This window comes from Cheilinus undulatus, linkage group 12 (genome assembly GCF_018320785.1).
Source record: "Cheilinus undulatus linkage group 12, ASM1832078v1, whole genome shotgun sequence".
NCBI classification, from domain to species: Eukaryota; Metazoa; Chordata; class Actinopteri; order Labriformes; family Labridae; genus Cheilinus; species Cheilinus undulatus.
The window spans coordinates 15,138,725-15,155,835 of NC_054876.1; the positions used below are offsets into that span (position 1 = coordinate 15,138,725).

General features: G+C 37.3%; 1 protein-coding gene across 6 annotated transcripts in view; it reads right to left on the minus strand.

Moving 5' to 3' along the window:
• LOC121518762 (unconventional myosin-XVIIIa-like) overlaps positions 1–17,111 on the minus strand; it is a 104,197-nt gene that overhangs the window by 75,949 nt on the left and 11,137 nt on the right. For 4 of the 6 annotated variants that reach the window (XM_041801342.1, XM_041801341.1, XM_041801338.1 and 1 more), the window contains 12 exons: positions 16,925–17,014; positions 16,713–16,784; positions 12,743–12,769; positions 9,654–9,713; positions 7,054–7,141; positions 6,561–6,667; positions 6,297–6,473; positions 5,944–6,154; positions 5,708–5,850; positions 5,502–5,602; positions 4,298–4,361; positions 1,138–1,282 (listed from right to left, as the gene is read on the minus strand). In XM_041801342.1, coding sequence (XP_041657276.1) covers positions 1,138–1,282; positions 4,298–4,361; positions 5,502–5,602; positions 5,708–5,850; positions 5,944–6,154; positions 6,297–6,473; positions 6,561–6,667; positions 7,054–7,141; positions 9,654–9,713; positions 12,743–12,769; positions 16,713–16,784; positions 16,925–17,014 — 1,285 coding nt within the window. The remainder of the gene's footprint in view (positions 1–1,137; positions 1,283–4,297; positions 4,362–5,501; positions 5,603–5,707; positions 5,851–5,943; positions 6,155–6,296; positions 6,474–6,560; positions 6,668–7,053; positions 7,142–9,653; positions 9,714–12,742; positions 12,770–16,712; positions 16,785–16,924; positions 17,015–17,111) is intronic. The other 2 variants (XM_041801337.1, XM_041801339.1) reach the window with 2 other exon arrangements.

The window sequence follows — 17,111 nt, forward strand, 5'->3', positions numbered from 1 at the left end:
AGCAACGAGGGGCAGTACTTTCAGGCGCGGCAGAGTCGTGATGTATTGAAGGTTTTTCAGATAGATGTGTGAAACAAATCCATCTGGCGTGTCAGGTTAGCGTTTCTTTGCACAACATACATACTAATGTTGATCTAAAAAGGTCAGCATGTCGTAACATGCAGGGGCTCCTTTCACTAAAAACTGCAAAAATGCCAACACGAAATGCTCCTTTAAATGAATAATAAACTGAGACTTTGAAATCTTTTGTCTCTTGTTTGGATGTTTATTAGTTAAACAGTTTTGAATCCATAAAAAGTCTACTGCACCTGTTTATAAGCAGGGGCCTTTCACACTTAATAAAAGAGTGTCTTTTAGAAACCTCCCCAAAGATGGAAATTGAATCTGACAGCCTCAGCCTTTTTAAAACAGCAGATATCTAATTTTAAAAATGAGAGTCAAATACTGTGGAAGAAAGATCTTTTCCTTTAGAACAAAAAACAATCAAAGTGTCTTACATTAGATTTCATCAGACAAATAGCTTCAAAGAAGACAGGAACACAACTTCACGTTAAAGAGGACGGCTGCTCCCATAAGAGCTCTGATGAATTCTTATGACAGGATAAAAAGTTTGTCAAGACTTAGCAGCAGATACGGATAGTTGGTTTTGTTTTTGTCCTTGAGCTCCAACGACGTTGCCTGAATATTAGACTTTGGAGGTTTGCCAATTACTACAGTTAAAAAACACAACATCTTCGTGATTTATCTGATGTAATTCTTGAGTAAAGACTAATAATGGAAAAATGACAAAAGGTCAGATCTAACAGGAAGTAAGCTGTTAATTCACGCACGCTGTGTGCAGGCATTTACTGCTGACCAAATCATCAAAACCCAAATACTTCCAATCACTTTTGCAATCAGGAGGGATCTAACAACATGAGCAACATTTTTAAAAGTGCATTTCATAATTCAGGTATGTGGATTACAACTCTCTTGCATCATACTGAAGCTGTTCCTTCAGTGATACAATACAGGGTTTACTTTTTTAGATCATATCAAGAGCTCATCTTTGGCTGTTTAAACTTTCTCATCAAACTGTGGTGTGTATAAATCAGTGAGAATCTGCACAACTGCAAACTATTTGGAGAGTTATCTTACCCTTAGTAGCTCCCGCGGCCCCCAGATGGTAGATGGCTCCCAATACAAGCCAGAAGGCCCTCTGCTCATCAACACTTATCCCCAGAACCCTCATGGCTGCCTGCAGCTTGGAAAACTGCTGCGAAGCTCGCTGCTTATCCTCAGCCTGACAGATAGCACATAAATTCAAACAAATTTAGTTTTGTAACTACAGAAAAATAAAAGATAAACTGATGGGAGTTTTTTCACGCAGCCCAAATTAGACCAGTAGTTTACTGGTGTACTGAGGACTATGAAGAAAAATGGAAGAATTTAGAAAGAAATGTGCAAGGACAGGAAATTCAAAGTCTCATTTGAGACAGTAACGCATCAAATGACTTGTTAAATCAGGTAGATGCTGTCACTCAATTCACACTAAAATTATGGTTTAAAGTGACATACAAATATAAACTCGAGAAAGAGCTCAGACTGCTTAGATGGATAGCCTATGACAAACATTTTATCCCAAATACCTTAGACCAGAGGTTCAAACAGTGGATACCAATTGGTATAACAGCGTTATTTACACTAATGAAAAAAGGGAATTTCATGAGTTTCCAGGAGCTGAAACAAAGGTACTTGTTAAACAACCAGGACCTCTTTAGATATTCGCAGTTAAGAGACTTTTTTGAAAGATAGATCAAACACAGTGTAGATCTAGATAAAAGTGGAATCATTCAAACAATAATAGATGTATATAATAGAAAAGAGAATATATGCTGTGTATAAAACAGAAATGGGAAAAAGAATTAAATGTGAATATCTCATAGGAAGAAGGTTAGATACACGTTGAACACAACAATCTCTTACATCTTCACGCACCTGGAGAGAACATTGCTGGAAGAATGTCATAAGGTTCTTTGTCATACCTATGATTAGGAGCAAATATTTGTCTGTACCACAGCCATGCTGGAGATTTTGTGGGGCTATGTATGTCAACCATTCACATATATTTTGGCTTTGTCCAAGAATTGTGGGGTTAGGGGAAAGTGTTTATTTGTTTATAAAGAAAATCCTGGGATATGCTTTGCCTATGACATGTAAGGTACTCTACTTTGGTATCATTGCAGGAGATATTGTTTCAAGACAGGATAGCTATCTGTTGAAAATCCTGTTAGCAGCCAGTAAGAAAGCCATCACGAGGAGGTGGTATAAATCTGACCCACCAACACAAGAAGAATGGATAAACATTGTTAAGGAAATATTTGCCATGGAGCTGTTGACCTATAAACTAAGGACTCAAGACGAGCAATGTCAAGAGAAATGGAGGAAATGGACAATGTTTACATCACAATGACATGATAAAGACTGAGTTACTTAACGAATCACAGTGACAGCCATTTTAGAGACAAGGCAATCCAGAACTCATGTTCGTTTTTGTTGTTGTTAATGCTGTAACTTTGTAGTAAGTACTGCTGGAAGGCTGCCCAACTTGTCATGTTGTGTAGTAAATGACTATTTTTGTTGTTCTATTCTAAAATCCTTATATTGTATTTGGTATCATTGTGCAAAATAGTTAAATATGAAAATTCATAAGTGGCATAGATAAAAACCTTAAATTAGATTTGTGTTTAACATCCTTTTCGACTAGTTCATTTAGTTCTGATGCAGGCGTTGCTTTAAGTTACTGTTGCTTTAAGAGAGGACACTGAGGTGCATGTTACTAATTGCTGCAGTGAGCAGACTTGGGGAAAAGAGGCTTGATTAGCTGTGGAGTCACACGGTTTTCATGCTGTGTCCTTGTCCGTGTTTCTGTACTTAAGTAATACCACCCAGTGGATTATTTTGTGACACTTTTGGAATAAACATTTTTGTGTTTTTTAAACCTTCAACGACCTTGGAGTGGATGATTACATCAGACACTGGGACACGTGTATGCTAGGACTTCCAGTTAGCTCAAAGTTTGGCACTTACATGTTGAAATTTGATGAGCAAAAGAGACTATCCTTTAAAACACTCTTTAGGACCAATTCTCTGGGGTTATAATGATAAGTCATTATGAATTGTGTTAAGGGCTGCTGCAGCTTGGTGATGCCTGTCAGCACGGCCCCTTCCAGAAATGACCAGCTGGGAGTCAAAACTCAAGCTAGGTCATACACTGCTACAGACAGGGCCATTGATAACACTCAACATGCCTAATTTTGACCCAAAAAAATAAGATGTAAAAAAATACAAGAGTAAATGTAAACTATAATGACTAAATTTAAGCCCTGTCACTTCTGTCAGCACTTTAAAAGACCAACCTGTTCCTTAAATATTTTTAGAGCATTAGCATGGATGTACAACAATGCCTAAAAAAGAAGAAAGTAAATCCCTGGATTTACTTTCAGTTATATAATAACTTTAAAGGTGCAGTGTGTAAAACTGAATATCAACATCTAGAAGTGGGTTCTAGATTGCATTTCTCTGCTGAAAACTGTGGCAACCAGTTGAATTTAATGTGTATCTGTAATGTGAATACAATACAATACAAAACAATAACTTTATTTATCCTTTTTTCCTTTTTCCTCCATGTTACCATGGAAACATGTAAAAATCCAAGATGGCAGCATCCATGGATGGGACCCTCCCTATGTATGAATTAAAGGTTTATTCTGAGTTGTTTTTTCAAAATAGCTATTTTTGAATTTAGATAACTAAACACTTATTTAGATAGACCGTCTCAGAAATGTTTTGCTTTATTTTACCAAGTTTGTTCAGCTAAATGCTACTAGGCTAAATATTACACACTGCACCTTTAAATACTTAAAAATTCTCAGAGGATTCAAGAGCAATTGATTCTTAAAACAGTATTTGGTTGAAATCAGTGAATTTTACTTTTTGGGCATTTTAGAAATTTGATTTTAACCCCCTAGACTTCTATTTGTACCTTCTATTTGTATTAGTGTGCCTTGTTTATTTGTTTATGTTCTTCACTTTTTAATCCCTGTGTAAGAGACGATGATGTAAAAAATTGTATAAAAAAAAAGATGTAATAAAAAATCATAATGTAATAACTGTTCAATAACTCTGCTGTTACATTTTAAGACTGTGATGAAGCAAGCAAACATTTTTCTCCTAGAAATGTAATAGTTTTTCACATCATAGAGAGAGTCCAAAATCTATGGATTAACATGGTAATTGCTTCACAATAGAGCCTTACCTTAGTCTGAGGCATGACTCCAAATGCATGGTTCTCAGCAAAGTGGTTAAGGTGCAGCTCAGTTCTGGTGAAGACATAAGAGATACACAAGAAACATCACATACTAAGTCTACCTAAATAATCAAGGACTACTAAAATCAAGGACCTAGCATTAGGTCTCCATCTGCAAACATTTGTGATACAAAATGGGCTGTTCTGAAGAGCTCAGAGACTTCAAGCATGGTACTGGGAAGGATTCCACCTTTGTAATAAGACCATTTGTGAAATATCATCCTTGCTGCATAGTCCATAGTCACCTGTACGTGATTTTATTCGATTGTGAAAAAGTTTAGGAACAATAGCAAGTCAGCCACAAAGTGGAAGACTGCGTAAAACCACAGAGTGGGGCCAGTGTGCATGGTGTGTAAAAGTTGCCTATGCTCTGCTGATTCCATAGCTGCAGAATTCTGAACTTCCACTGGCATGAACTACACTGCAGGAGCTTCATGGAATGGGTTTCTATGGCCAAGCAGCTGCATGCAAGCCTCATATCACCAAGTTCAATGCCAAGCATCATATGGAGTGGTGTAAAGCACACTGACACTGGACTGTGGAGCTGTGGAAACATGTTCTATGGAGTGATGAATCACACTTCTCTGTTTGGCAGAGAAATGGACGAGTCTGGGTTTGAGTCAGGCCCCTTATCTCCAGAGAAGGTCAATCTTCATGTGTCAGTACACCAAGACATTTTAGACAATGCTATGCTTCAAACATTGTGGCAACAGTTCGGGGAAGGCCCTTTTCTATTCCAACATAACAGTGCCCCAGTGCGCAAATCAAGACCTACGAAGACATGGTTTGATGTATTCAGTGTGAAAAACTTGACTGAGCCTTGACCTCAACCCCATCCAGCTCCTTTAGGATGGATCAGAGATTGCAAGCCAGGCCTTCTCGTCCAACATCAGAGGCTGACCTAATAAATGCTCTACAGAATGAATGGACACAAATTCCAACAGATGCACTCAAAATCTTGTGGAAAGCCTTTTTCAAGAAAAGCAGAGGCTGTTATAACAGCAAAAAGGGGGCCAACTACAAATTAAAGTACATGTATGTTTAGGCGACAGAATATTTTTGTCTCTATAGTGTCTATTTAGAAATACATTATTGAAACATGTATGCATTTGCTGAGCGTAGAACAGTGGTGAATTTTACATTAAATCTAGACCTTAATGAGCTGTCAACTCCAGCCATCAGGTAGTAAAAGACATTAAAGGTTGACTCTCCTTCTGGTCTTCTCGTCACCCTAATCTTCTCCAGAAGCATTGTCTGCAAAATCACGGTAGAAAAAAGCATTAATATGGCAGAAAATAACATGTGTAAGATAGTAAATGAAACACTGAGATAAATAAATGATTTTATGAATTTGCGTACCTGAATGGAGGCTGATGTCACCTGACCTGCTTGGTCAAAATCCAGAGAAACAATATGGGAGAAGCGACTAGCATTCCCATTCATACATGTAGAGGCATTCCCAAAGGCCTCCAAAACCGTGTAGACCGCCTGCCATTTCTCTGCTACAGAGAAAAAAGAATAATATGTGGGCGTGTTAAGGTCAGATCTGCTACAAAATGTACTCATGCTCGGAGATAGAATCCTCTCCAACCTACTTGAGAATGATTTGTTGGTGCTGCCAGCGATGGTGACCAGGTATTGGATGATGTGTTGACAGTTGGTAGTCTTGCCACTTCCACTCTTGCCCAGCAGGACGATGGACTGATCCTGTCGAGTGGTGAGGAGGTTCCTGTAAGCGGACTGGGCCATGCCATAAACGTGCGGGGCGGCGTCCTCCCTTCTGCAGCCTTTGAACATTTGCATCACCTGAAAAGAAGGAAAAGTATAGAGAAGGACAGAGGGAGAAAATATCATAAAGAGGTTATTCAAGCCAATTATCCTCATTCTGATACTCTTGTTCTGCCATCCCATTAGAGAGATGTTATTATATACACAGGCAGCAGCCTACCTTCTCAGAGTACATGGAGGGGGCACTAATGGGGTTAATAACCACCATGTTGGGCCCACTGTGGGTGTGCACCAGGTTACCGCCGTAGCGTTGCCGAAGGGAGTGCATCACGCTCGACTCATTCAAATACTGCAGGGAGGCCAGGTCCTCCACGCGGTCAAACATTGGAGGGTTTGCCTGCAGTTCAAAGTCAGAGACAGTCACGCACTCGCTCAGCGTTTCCTGTAATTGATGCACTTCAGAGTTGATTCGATGATTAAATACCTTCTCTACATCATCTTCATCCACATCCAATAAAGATCCATCACTCTCCAGGCGGATTTTCACCTTCCCCTCTGGCAGACTGCCTGCCTGTGTCTTCAGGAGGGTTGCTGCATATATCAGCACGGAGTGTGGAGTTAATTAATCACGACATATGATCTCAACCTGAGATAAAAGCTTCATCTTATATTACATGTCTGATAACGTGCAGCAGGTGTGTCACTTTAAATAATACCTATGCTGCTTTAAAATTAAACGAGCATTCAATGATTAAAAAAACACTCAGACTAATTACATACAGCCTCAGGTCAAATGGAGAATTCTAGTAATGTGCCCTCCAGTAACATTAACATCATTCAAAGCATTTTTAAAGCTTCAAAACAAACCTTTATTACTCAACAGAAAGACACAGCAGCTAAAACATGATAGTGGGTTCAGAATTGGATTAAAAATGTTTATAATGGCACAAATACTTCAGCACTAACATTTTACCTACCCAATGAGAATCCATCTTTGTGAACAAGCCATACTTTCTCTGTGTTGTACCAGACTTTCTCTGCCGTTATCTGCTCTTCAGTCTTTCCCTGTAAATATAATTAAAAAGAAGGTGATAAAAGCATTAGCAATATTTTAGATGGGAAAAACAATGCAATAAAAATTAAATAATAATCAAATCAAATTAATACAAAAACTCTCTTGCAAACAAAACCTTAACAAGAGATATAAAATAGTCATTAAAATGATTCAAAGCTTCTTCTGGTGTAAAAACATGCATTAATTTGGTTTGTTTTTGTATCTAATGTCTAGGTTTTTACACCCTTTACACATTCAGACTCCAAAGAAAAACTTAAGTTCTTACAATCCATCTTTTTCAAGCACAAGTCAGAACTCACAGAGAGGACTGGAACTTTCTGAGACTGTATTTGAAAAAGACCCCATGAACTTAAGGTAAGACTAGCTGTGTAACTATAAAAGGGCACATTACATTGACAAAAGCAGAACTGCACAAAAACACACATCTATATTCACATAAACCTAATCCGGGTCAAGGTATAGGAGTGAGTCATGCATTTTAAGACTTCAGCAACATTATACAAGGTTAGTTATTTCTAGGAGTGACCCAACACAGCTGAAAATTCAACAATTCACTCAAAAGAGCCTCATTCAATTGCCATTTTTTAGTCTATAGTTAACTAAGAGTTAATTGCTTTTTACTTTTACTTGAGTAAATTTATAGACCAGTATGTCTGCTTTTACATAAGTAAATTTTAACCAGAGTTAGTGTACTTTTCCTTGAGAACAATAGTTGTGCACTTTTTCCACCTCTGTTGATGACACAGCAGCACATAGCTAGAGAGTTGTTCTACACAGCAAACTGTGGAGTGTTGATATCTGAGGGTTAGATATTTAAACGTTTTTAAATTAACCACCAAAGCTGATTTTAACTCAGTTCTGAGTAAAATAGTCTTCATTGTCGGAGTTATTTGACAGCGCTGATCCACCAGTGTTCAACTCTTTAAAAAGTCAATCGATCTTAGCTTCCCCATCATGCCCTTGGGCAGGGTTAAGATGTTTTATATGTTTAGATGTATTTGGATGTTGTCTGTTGTGCAGCGATCCCTGTTGGAGGTTCTTTTGGTCATATATCTGGTGGATTTTTGATGTTATTGATGTGAGACACATTCGCAACATGAGTGAAGTTATCCACCAAGTTAGGGTTACCATCTGTGACTTAGGGTGCCTCTAAAGGACGCATAGTGCATATTCTTCATAAGTATGCATTGGCTTGCTATGAGCCTGACTCTCTGCTTTGTTTTATTGTTCTTGTCACCCTTCCATAGAATTTAAAGAATTACTGCAGCTCTGTTTAATTGTAAAATATTTAACACTTTCAAAAGAGTGGTTTATGTGTGTAGTGTGGACCAATATACAGTAGACACTTTGAAAGTGTTACATTTAACTCTTTATGAGTTTGATTAACTGACACACTGACAATTTTGATGTGTATTTTATTTAATTATAGAGGTGTGACCAACCTGCTTTAGCTGAACAGCCTGGTTGGAGATCTGTTCTATTGTTGTTCTTGCCAATAAGATGGTAATTTACTGTATATTCCTAAATAGATACTCAGTACTTAAAGTAAACTTTAAATTAAATGCTTTTTAACTTGAGTAGATTAGTAAACCAGTACTTTTACTTAAGTACGTAAATTTTAACCAGAGTAACTGTACTTTTACTTGAGGACAACAGCTGTGTAGTTTTTACACATCTGCTAAGTAGGCTTCAGGCTCACCAACACGAAGTAAAGGTATAGAGCCTGAAGGGTTAAACATCCGGGGCTAAACCTAAATGTAAAGGGGTCAAAGGGCATGCTTCCCCAGAGTGTCTTTCCTGATCAGGAAGTTTTATTGTAAATTTTAAATCAATATTAAATTCAAATTAGAACTTACAAGGCAAACGATCAATATATCAGTTGGACAAAAATGATGCAGTTCCACTTTAAAAAAGCATCCTGAAGAGCCAACATCATTTTTAAAGTATAATTGTTATCAAAGTGATTTAATAATTCTAAACTCATAGTACAACATGTTGAAGACCTATAACGTTCGCTCTATAGCAAACTATTCATTCAAAAAAGAACATAAGAAGCTACTGTGGGGTTCCAGATTTAGATAAATTCATAAAAATGCAAAAGTGTTGATATTTAACACAATTTTGTTTCTTTTTGGGTTTTTTTTACTGCTGTGTGCATAAACTCTTAGAAGTAGGTGAAAAAGTCAAATCTTGTCAGTCAGATTTCTATCTTGTGATCCTCGGGGTACTTCTATTTAATATTGAATGTAGGGGAACTAAGAATAACCAGATCCAACTGTGTTGATCCTTGATTGATGAGGGACTCTTCTAATATTTCTGTATGTTTTCTCTCTCTGAGTAAATGGAGGGAACAGCAGGTAGTGATACTTATAACAAGCTGGCTGTCATGCTCTCAACCCCTGTCACTACAACATCACACACAAAAACCACAACAGGCATCACAGTAAAACACAAAGGGCGGGATGCAGCCAGAACTACAGTCACTTGTAGTTACGGTCAGACCTTAGATGCAGCTGAGTGTGCTGCCTGAAGGATGGCCACAGGGTCCTCGACAGGCTTGGACTGCAGAGGTGAAGGAGCAGAACCAGTGTTTTAAGAGGTTTTATTCAACAACTGAAAGTTTAGGTCCACTTCAACTCTAAAGTGCAGGATTTAAGCAATGCAAAAAAGCAAGACTTTAACATTTTGTAGTTGATAGTTGTAATAAAAAGGTATCAGAAAAACACCGCAGCAAGGCCTGGGGCAGTTCAGTCGCACAGTCCAGTAACAGCAGCAGAATAAAAAAAGTCATTAAAGTAATTCACCATAAAAAAATGACACTATTACTGCATTAATGAGTAGAGATTACAAGGTGCATTAAAGTACAAATTGTTCATGGGTCTGTGGGGAAAATCACATTCTGCAACATTAATAGTCACAGTTAATAATATCAGTAACACAAAGGAAGGTTTGGGTAATGTTAAAGTCTAATGCCAATGAAATCAGATAGAGGAATAGATATGAGGAAATGCTATGCAGTTATTAACAGTGCCTATAATAAGTACTCTCCATTAGGGCTGGGCAATTAATCGCAAAGGAGATTAAATCGCAATATGGCCTGCTGCAATTTTCAAATCACAGACCATGCAATATTTCTTTAACCTGAAGTTTGTGTAGAAATATCAGTTTAAGACTTTTTTTCTGCAGCAGAGATGTATATCATGCAATCATTCAAGTGGCATAATTTTGGAATATTTTCTTCATTTTTGTAAGTTTTTCTTTTTAATATGAGAATTGCATAAAAATGATCAATCCCTTTAATACAACAGTTCATATCCAATTTGCAAAATTAGTTGAGATCATCACAATTCGATATTTTTTAAAAATGTTTCAGCCCTCAGCCCTAGCTTAAACTAGTATCATGTTGGTTATAATATAGAATGAAATATTGCTTGTTTTTGTTGAAAATATATGAGATGAAGAACTTTAGAATTAATTGCATTTTAAATCGCAATCACAATATTGGGTAAAAAAAATTGCAATTACATTATTTTCCCAAATCGTTCAGCCCTACTCACCATCTTGGATGTTTTACCCTTTTACTAATTTTGTAAATCCATCATGGTCAGTAGAAGTTGGCTTGTTTAGACAAGAAACTCTTTAATGTCAATGCATCTTTGGCTGAAATCACAGCACTAAGTCTGTGTGGAAAGGTCTAAAGCAGGCTTGTACATCTGGATACTGCAATATTACTCCATTCTTCTTTGCAAAACTGCTCAAGATTTGTTGAGCATAGGTATCAGGCATAAACAGCGCTTATTAAGGCTGGCCACACACTACAGGATTTTAAGCCCGATTTGAGGCAAGATTTGCCTCCCCTGATGATCCTGGGGGTGTATCCTGAATGGAGACTGTCACCAACGATTATTTTTCTGAATAATATTCATGTGTGTGGTGTCAACACGATGGTTTTACTGCTGCAAACCACATCGTACCCTCCAAGACCCCGAATCCTACATATCAGAGGTTTTTGACATGTTTTTAGGTTGTAGTGCCTCTGAAAAAGTACCCACAACAACCAATGAGAGCAAGCAGACGGGGTAGCATCACCAACTGGATCATACAGACTTTCATCTCTCACAACCCTACACACAACTGTTGTTTTATGATTTTTGCTGCACCTGTAACACATGCCAGGGCAGTCTGTTGAGGAGGGACAGCAAGAGGGTATCGACAAAGGTCCATGTTTGTTTGTCTTTTTTTCCTGAAGTCACATGATCACCTGAGGTTGCTGGCAGGTCGGTAGGTGTGTGGTCTCCAGTGATCTGATGGTCTGGCTGAGTTGTCTAGTGTTTGCGCTCACAGGATTAGAGATGAAAAATCATTTGAAATGGTCCTGATGTCTGTGATCTCCCACATTTTTTAAATCATTTCTCAATCTCTATTGATTGAGGTCTGGGCTTTGACTCGGCCTCTCAAGATCATTCACCTAGTTGTCTTCAAACCATTTCTTTGTAGCTTTCATTTTATGCTTCAGATCAGTGTCTTTTTCCAAGCTGTAGTTCTCTTACAGACTAAATAAGACTGTTCTCCAGGATTTGCCACATTCATTTTACCCTCTACCTTTGCAAGCCTTTCAGTGCTGGCTGCTGAGAAGCATCCCCACAGCATGATGCTGCCACCACCGTGCTTCACAGCGTGGATGGTGTGTTTGCAGTGATGTGCAGTTTGGTGTCTGCCAAACATCTCATCAGACCAAAGAATTTTCCTCCACTTGACCGTGGAGTCTCTCACATGCCTTTTGGCAAACTGCAGTTGAGTTTCATATGAGTTTTCTTCAACAGTGGCTTTCTCTTTATTCTCACTTTGACATTGAAAAGTCTTTTTTATATTTTTGTCAAAACAGTTATATTATATTGACCATGACCAATTTATAAAATCAATACAAAGGTGAAAACATCAAGGGGGTGAATACTTTAAGAAACACTAGACAACCCTGTTTCATGAAAGGATGGGTCATTAAGTAAAATGCTAATAAAAATAAATAAAATGTGATGATATTTTGCCTTTATGCAATTTACAATCAAACACATGTTGTCAGTGTTTTGAAATCCATTGGATTCTTTTTTCATTTATATTTACACAGCCTCTGAATCCTTTTGGAAACAGGATTGTAGTGAATGAGATACAATCAAAAACTGTGAGTGTTTCTGAGTCACACAAACTCAATACGGTCTTGTTAAGTGTTTACTGCTACCACCATGTCTAACTACAGTGCTACCTCCCCATCTAAAGGTGGCTAAGTTAACACACAACTACATCCGCATACTCTCTACGTTCAAACTGAATGCAGCACTGCTAACACAGAGCTTTATTAGCATTTCTAAACCTCTAAACCTGGTCAAGAATCCCTGACCAGTTTCCTGTAACCACTGGTTTCAGTCACACTACTACATTCTGGGCTCGTGAACCCAGAATGAGCCTCCCAGAGCAGAGAGAGGACAAAGACAAGCAGGCAGGCACAAACAAAGAGGAGTCAGCAGAGGGGAACTAGACTCCAGCACTCTACAAGCGAGGGCAGCGCAGTGAGCTGCCTGTGGAGCAGGCGGTACCTGAGAGGATTTGGGGCCTCTGGCACGCTGGCCATGCAAACAGCAAAGAGGACAGCAGCAAGTCAGGATCCAATGACCCACAGAGAAGCAAAAGAAGAGAAACATGGGACATAATTTGAGACAACAGGAGATCGGAGCAAGGAGGAGGAATATAAAGGGAAGACTGTCAGCACTTTGGACTGGAAGTAAGCAAGCACTGCAACATGACCAAGCACTGAAGAAATAATCAGCAAGCAAATACACCATCATACTGTACAGCTCCTTTAAAACCTATAACAGAAAATAACAAAGAATAAAAGGAAGGAAAAAACACAGAAAAAGAGAGCTTAGCTGCTACAATTAATTATCAGACAAACAGATATGAACCTTAAATGTGCAAGGACAGACGCTTATTTTAAATCTATATCTAACTAATGACTAACTGTCTGAGATGTAAAACTGCAGAAGAAAACAACGTGATTTATAGAAAAGTTCCCAGAGTTAAATTGATTCTTTCACCAAACTAATTATGAAGAAAATAACTTGATTTAAACCCTTGCATTTATCGGCTAAATGATGTTCTCAATCCTCAGTTTGATTAAAAGCCTGCTTTGATAATAATTCATACTTAATTTTGGAAAAATGACTCTCTCATTAACTAAACAAAAGTCCCAGAAACCTTACCCACAGGTTTCAACACTTTTGGTTCTCATTATACAACAAATTTCTTAAAAGGTATTCACTAACAGACTTCGAGGTTTGTGTATGCACAAAAGAAAAATAAAAGACTTTACAGCATTTATGATGGACTATGTTTATGTGCATATAATATTTAAAAGGTCTAAGGAAGAGCACGTTGGCTTAAAAATGTCACTTGTTGCTAAGTCAATCTTTTTCCAAAGGAGCTTCTTACTGTATGTTCCTTTATGTTTTCTCATTTTGGATCCAGCACCCACTCAGGCAACAGTGGGGAGCTGGACACCTGAGGGCCACATGTGCCCCCCCAACTCATGATGCTGGCCCGTGAGTCAATTTAAATATCAGCAAATTGTGAAGATAAGGAAATAATGATGAGTTGCCAATACAGCACTGTATATGAAAAACAAATGCATGTACTTGAAAAATAAAAACATTTCCTTAGCAATCTTTGATCTAGGGCTGAAACAATTCCTGAGTAATTCCAGTCACTGGTTTAAGTATGAACATCACACTGAACATTGCTTTGCACTGATGGCTATTTGTGAGGCACAGTGCAATTGCAATTGCAATTGACTTTTACACATCCAGTGTCTGTGGCATTATGGAGGTATGGCATTACACTGGCATAGCAGTGCAGTGTTGTAATGAAAGGTTTCAAAAAAGAAAAAAAAGTCCGAATTTGGTGCTCGGGATTTTGTTTGTTTTGTTTTTGTAGATAAACTCACAAAAAAATAATTTGGTTGCAGAAGTTAAAATCGATCGCCTTTGGAAAATATATCATATTCTGTAATGTAAGAGAAAAGCTTTCAGACATTAGACCACCGTGTGAATGATGGAGCTTAATTCAACGGTAGTATGTGAAATGTCAACACTCATGCACAAAGTAGAGGATGTTGATGATTGAGTGCCGCTTTACTGTATTGACAAATTGGAGCATGAAGTCACTTATGATATAAAAACTAAAGTGTCAGCAATCAAAATTTCCTAAGAGAGGATCCCCAAACTTGGTTCTGGCAATATTTTATCTAATCATTTAATTTCCTTTCCTTTTAACTTTAACAAATGTAAATTGCCATCAGAATGTTAATGCACTTTGTAAGATGCTTTTTCTTTAGAGAAAGTAACATACATTTTTAATACACAAATACTTGTTTCTTTAAGAGACTAATCTTTTCTCATGTGTCTACTACCATTGCTTTTAAATAAATAAAAACTGATTGATTTAAAATGCAACATTTCTTATTAGATACCTGATTAATTAACAAAATAATATCTAGAATATTTTATTACAAAAAAATAAATTACTGCAGCCCTAATTTGATTAACCTTATATGGCATGAATTTCAGCAATATTGTGTATTTTTATTTGATTTTATTACTTCCAGCTCAGCTTCTACAGCAAGTCTAAAATACATGTTTACAAGCAAGAGTTACATTCAAGCTGTTTAGCACAAAAATGTGCTATTGAAACCTATTTAAACTAAAAATTTTTGATCTTACTTCATTAAAGCATAATATGTCCATTTTATCATATATGGGTGTCAATCTGGGCTTTTGCCTTGGAATTCATCATTTTTACTTCTCTCAAGCAGATGGCGTCACTTTGACCATATTTGGCATTATGGAGAAAAGCATGCTAAACATGCAAAAAACAAATAAAAATCAATGTTACTGCTAATCATTGACATATCCCCGTCTGTAATAATTCAGCACAAAAAATGTAATTAGCATGTAGTATATTTCAAAAAATCCATTTTAAAAAACATGGTGGCATCATGACAAAAAACTAGCATCCAAAGGGTTCAAATTTTTGAAAATTAATCATTGTTTGATATCAATAATTAACTCGGCTGTATGCATGAAAAGTAAAATAAACTATTTATGTATAATATTTTTCATAGCTACCATATGAAAAGCGTATTTTTCATGTTAAGCAGTTTAAGAGTGTGTGACATTGCACAAAAATAGTAAGCATAAAAATGCTTACTATTTTTGTGCAATGTCACGCACAAAAATAGTAAGCATAAAAATGCTGTTGCTGCTAATTATTGACATTTTCCAGGCCATAATAATTCAACACAAAAAAAAAACATACTTTGCATTTAGTACGTTGAAAACATTTTTTTTTCTGTTTTTTTCATCCAAAATAATGGCGGCATCATGACAAAAAACTGGCATGCAAAGGGTTAAAGTCTTTAAAAATTACTGAACGTTTAATATCAACAGTTTGGGCAGTAGTAGGTGAAAAAATGATCTTAATGAAAGCAGAATAAGATATTGTGTGTATTTTTATAGCTACTATATGAATAGTGCATTTTTTGCACTTAGCAGCTTGAGTTTGACTAATATCAAAACAATCCCTTAGGGTTAATGTCATTCATGTACTTGTTCTTGCAAGATCCATCCATCCATCCATCCAATTTCTATACCGCTTATTTCGTTCTGGGTCACGGGGGGCTGTAGAGAGACAACCAGGCACGCTCACATTCACACCTACGGGCAATTTAGAGTCACCAATTAACCTTCTTGCAAGATATCAATAGATATTGATGGCTGTAAATGTATCTTTGCAACTTTTAATGTTATTTGAACTGCATTTGAATAACAAATAGTAATGTAAGTAAAACAGGCAGAACAAGTAAAGGCAATGTTCAATGCAATGAAATATTAGCCTAAATTATCTTTAATTCTGTGTTAAAAATATGCTGGTATAATTCTAATGACAGCTGTATACTGTATTTGACAATTTTGTAAAATTACAAGTTTAAAAAATGCTACTTTGTAACAATATTGGCCTTTGGTAGTGTAAATGTGGTCTTGGTTAAAAAGTTGCCCCTAAAGCTGATTTCTATGGTGAAAATAAAAAGATGAAGAAACAAAGGCACACAGACTAAAGCTTTGGGCTTCCTTAATCTTCTTTTGGAGTCATTTTTGAAAAAACCTTGAATTTTTTTGTGTCTCTGAAATACTATAAAAAAAATCATGGAAATAAACACACACATTTATCAGGACAATTTAGCCCAAATTGGCACCCTAGCCTTTATTACTGCACCTACACCACCTCTGAACTTGTGAGTCATAGAAAATATTCCTTTTGAGAGAGTTTTACACTAAGCGTACAGCAACTCATGACTGTAACCTGAACCCAGAGGGACAGCCCAGGATAGCCCAGCGTGAACCTCTGCAATTTTTGGACACAAGCATTTGCCTCAGGCTGCTGACAGGGAAACTCTTTGTGAAAGCATGGCAGGTGCAAACCAAACAAATAGAAAGAGAGAGAGAGAGAAGTTACATCACTGCTATCCACGGTGAAGATCCTGCTCACACGCTTGTAATCCTCCTCAGTGGGGGCCAGCTCAGGGACCTACAGTCGAATAGCAGGGCGAGCAATTGCAATACGGAAAAAACTCCAGAGGTAACATTTTCTATTTAGGGGTGTTTGGCCATGTGCAAACATGCATTGTTAAAAAACGATACACTGTTATGTGTTTGATGGACACACACCTGTTCAGTGGGTGAAGTCTGAGCCTGAGACAGAAAACCAGGGGATGGTTTACCATTGGGGAGCGCAGAGGGACAAGATGACTCCTTCACCTTTACACAATATGTTCAAATATTCACAGACACACAATGTGACGAACAAAGCGTACACAAACAGATGAAGATGACATGGGAAGATGACAATGAGGGT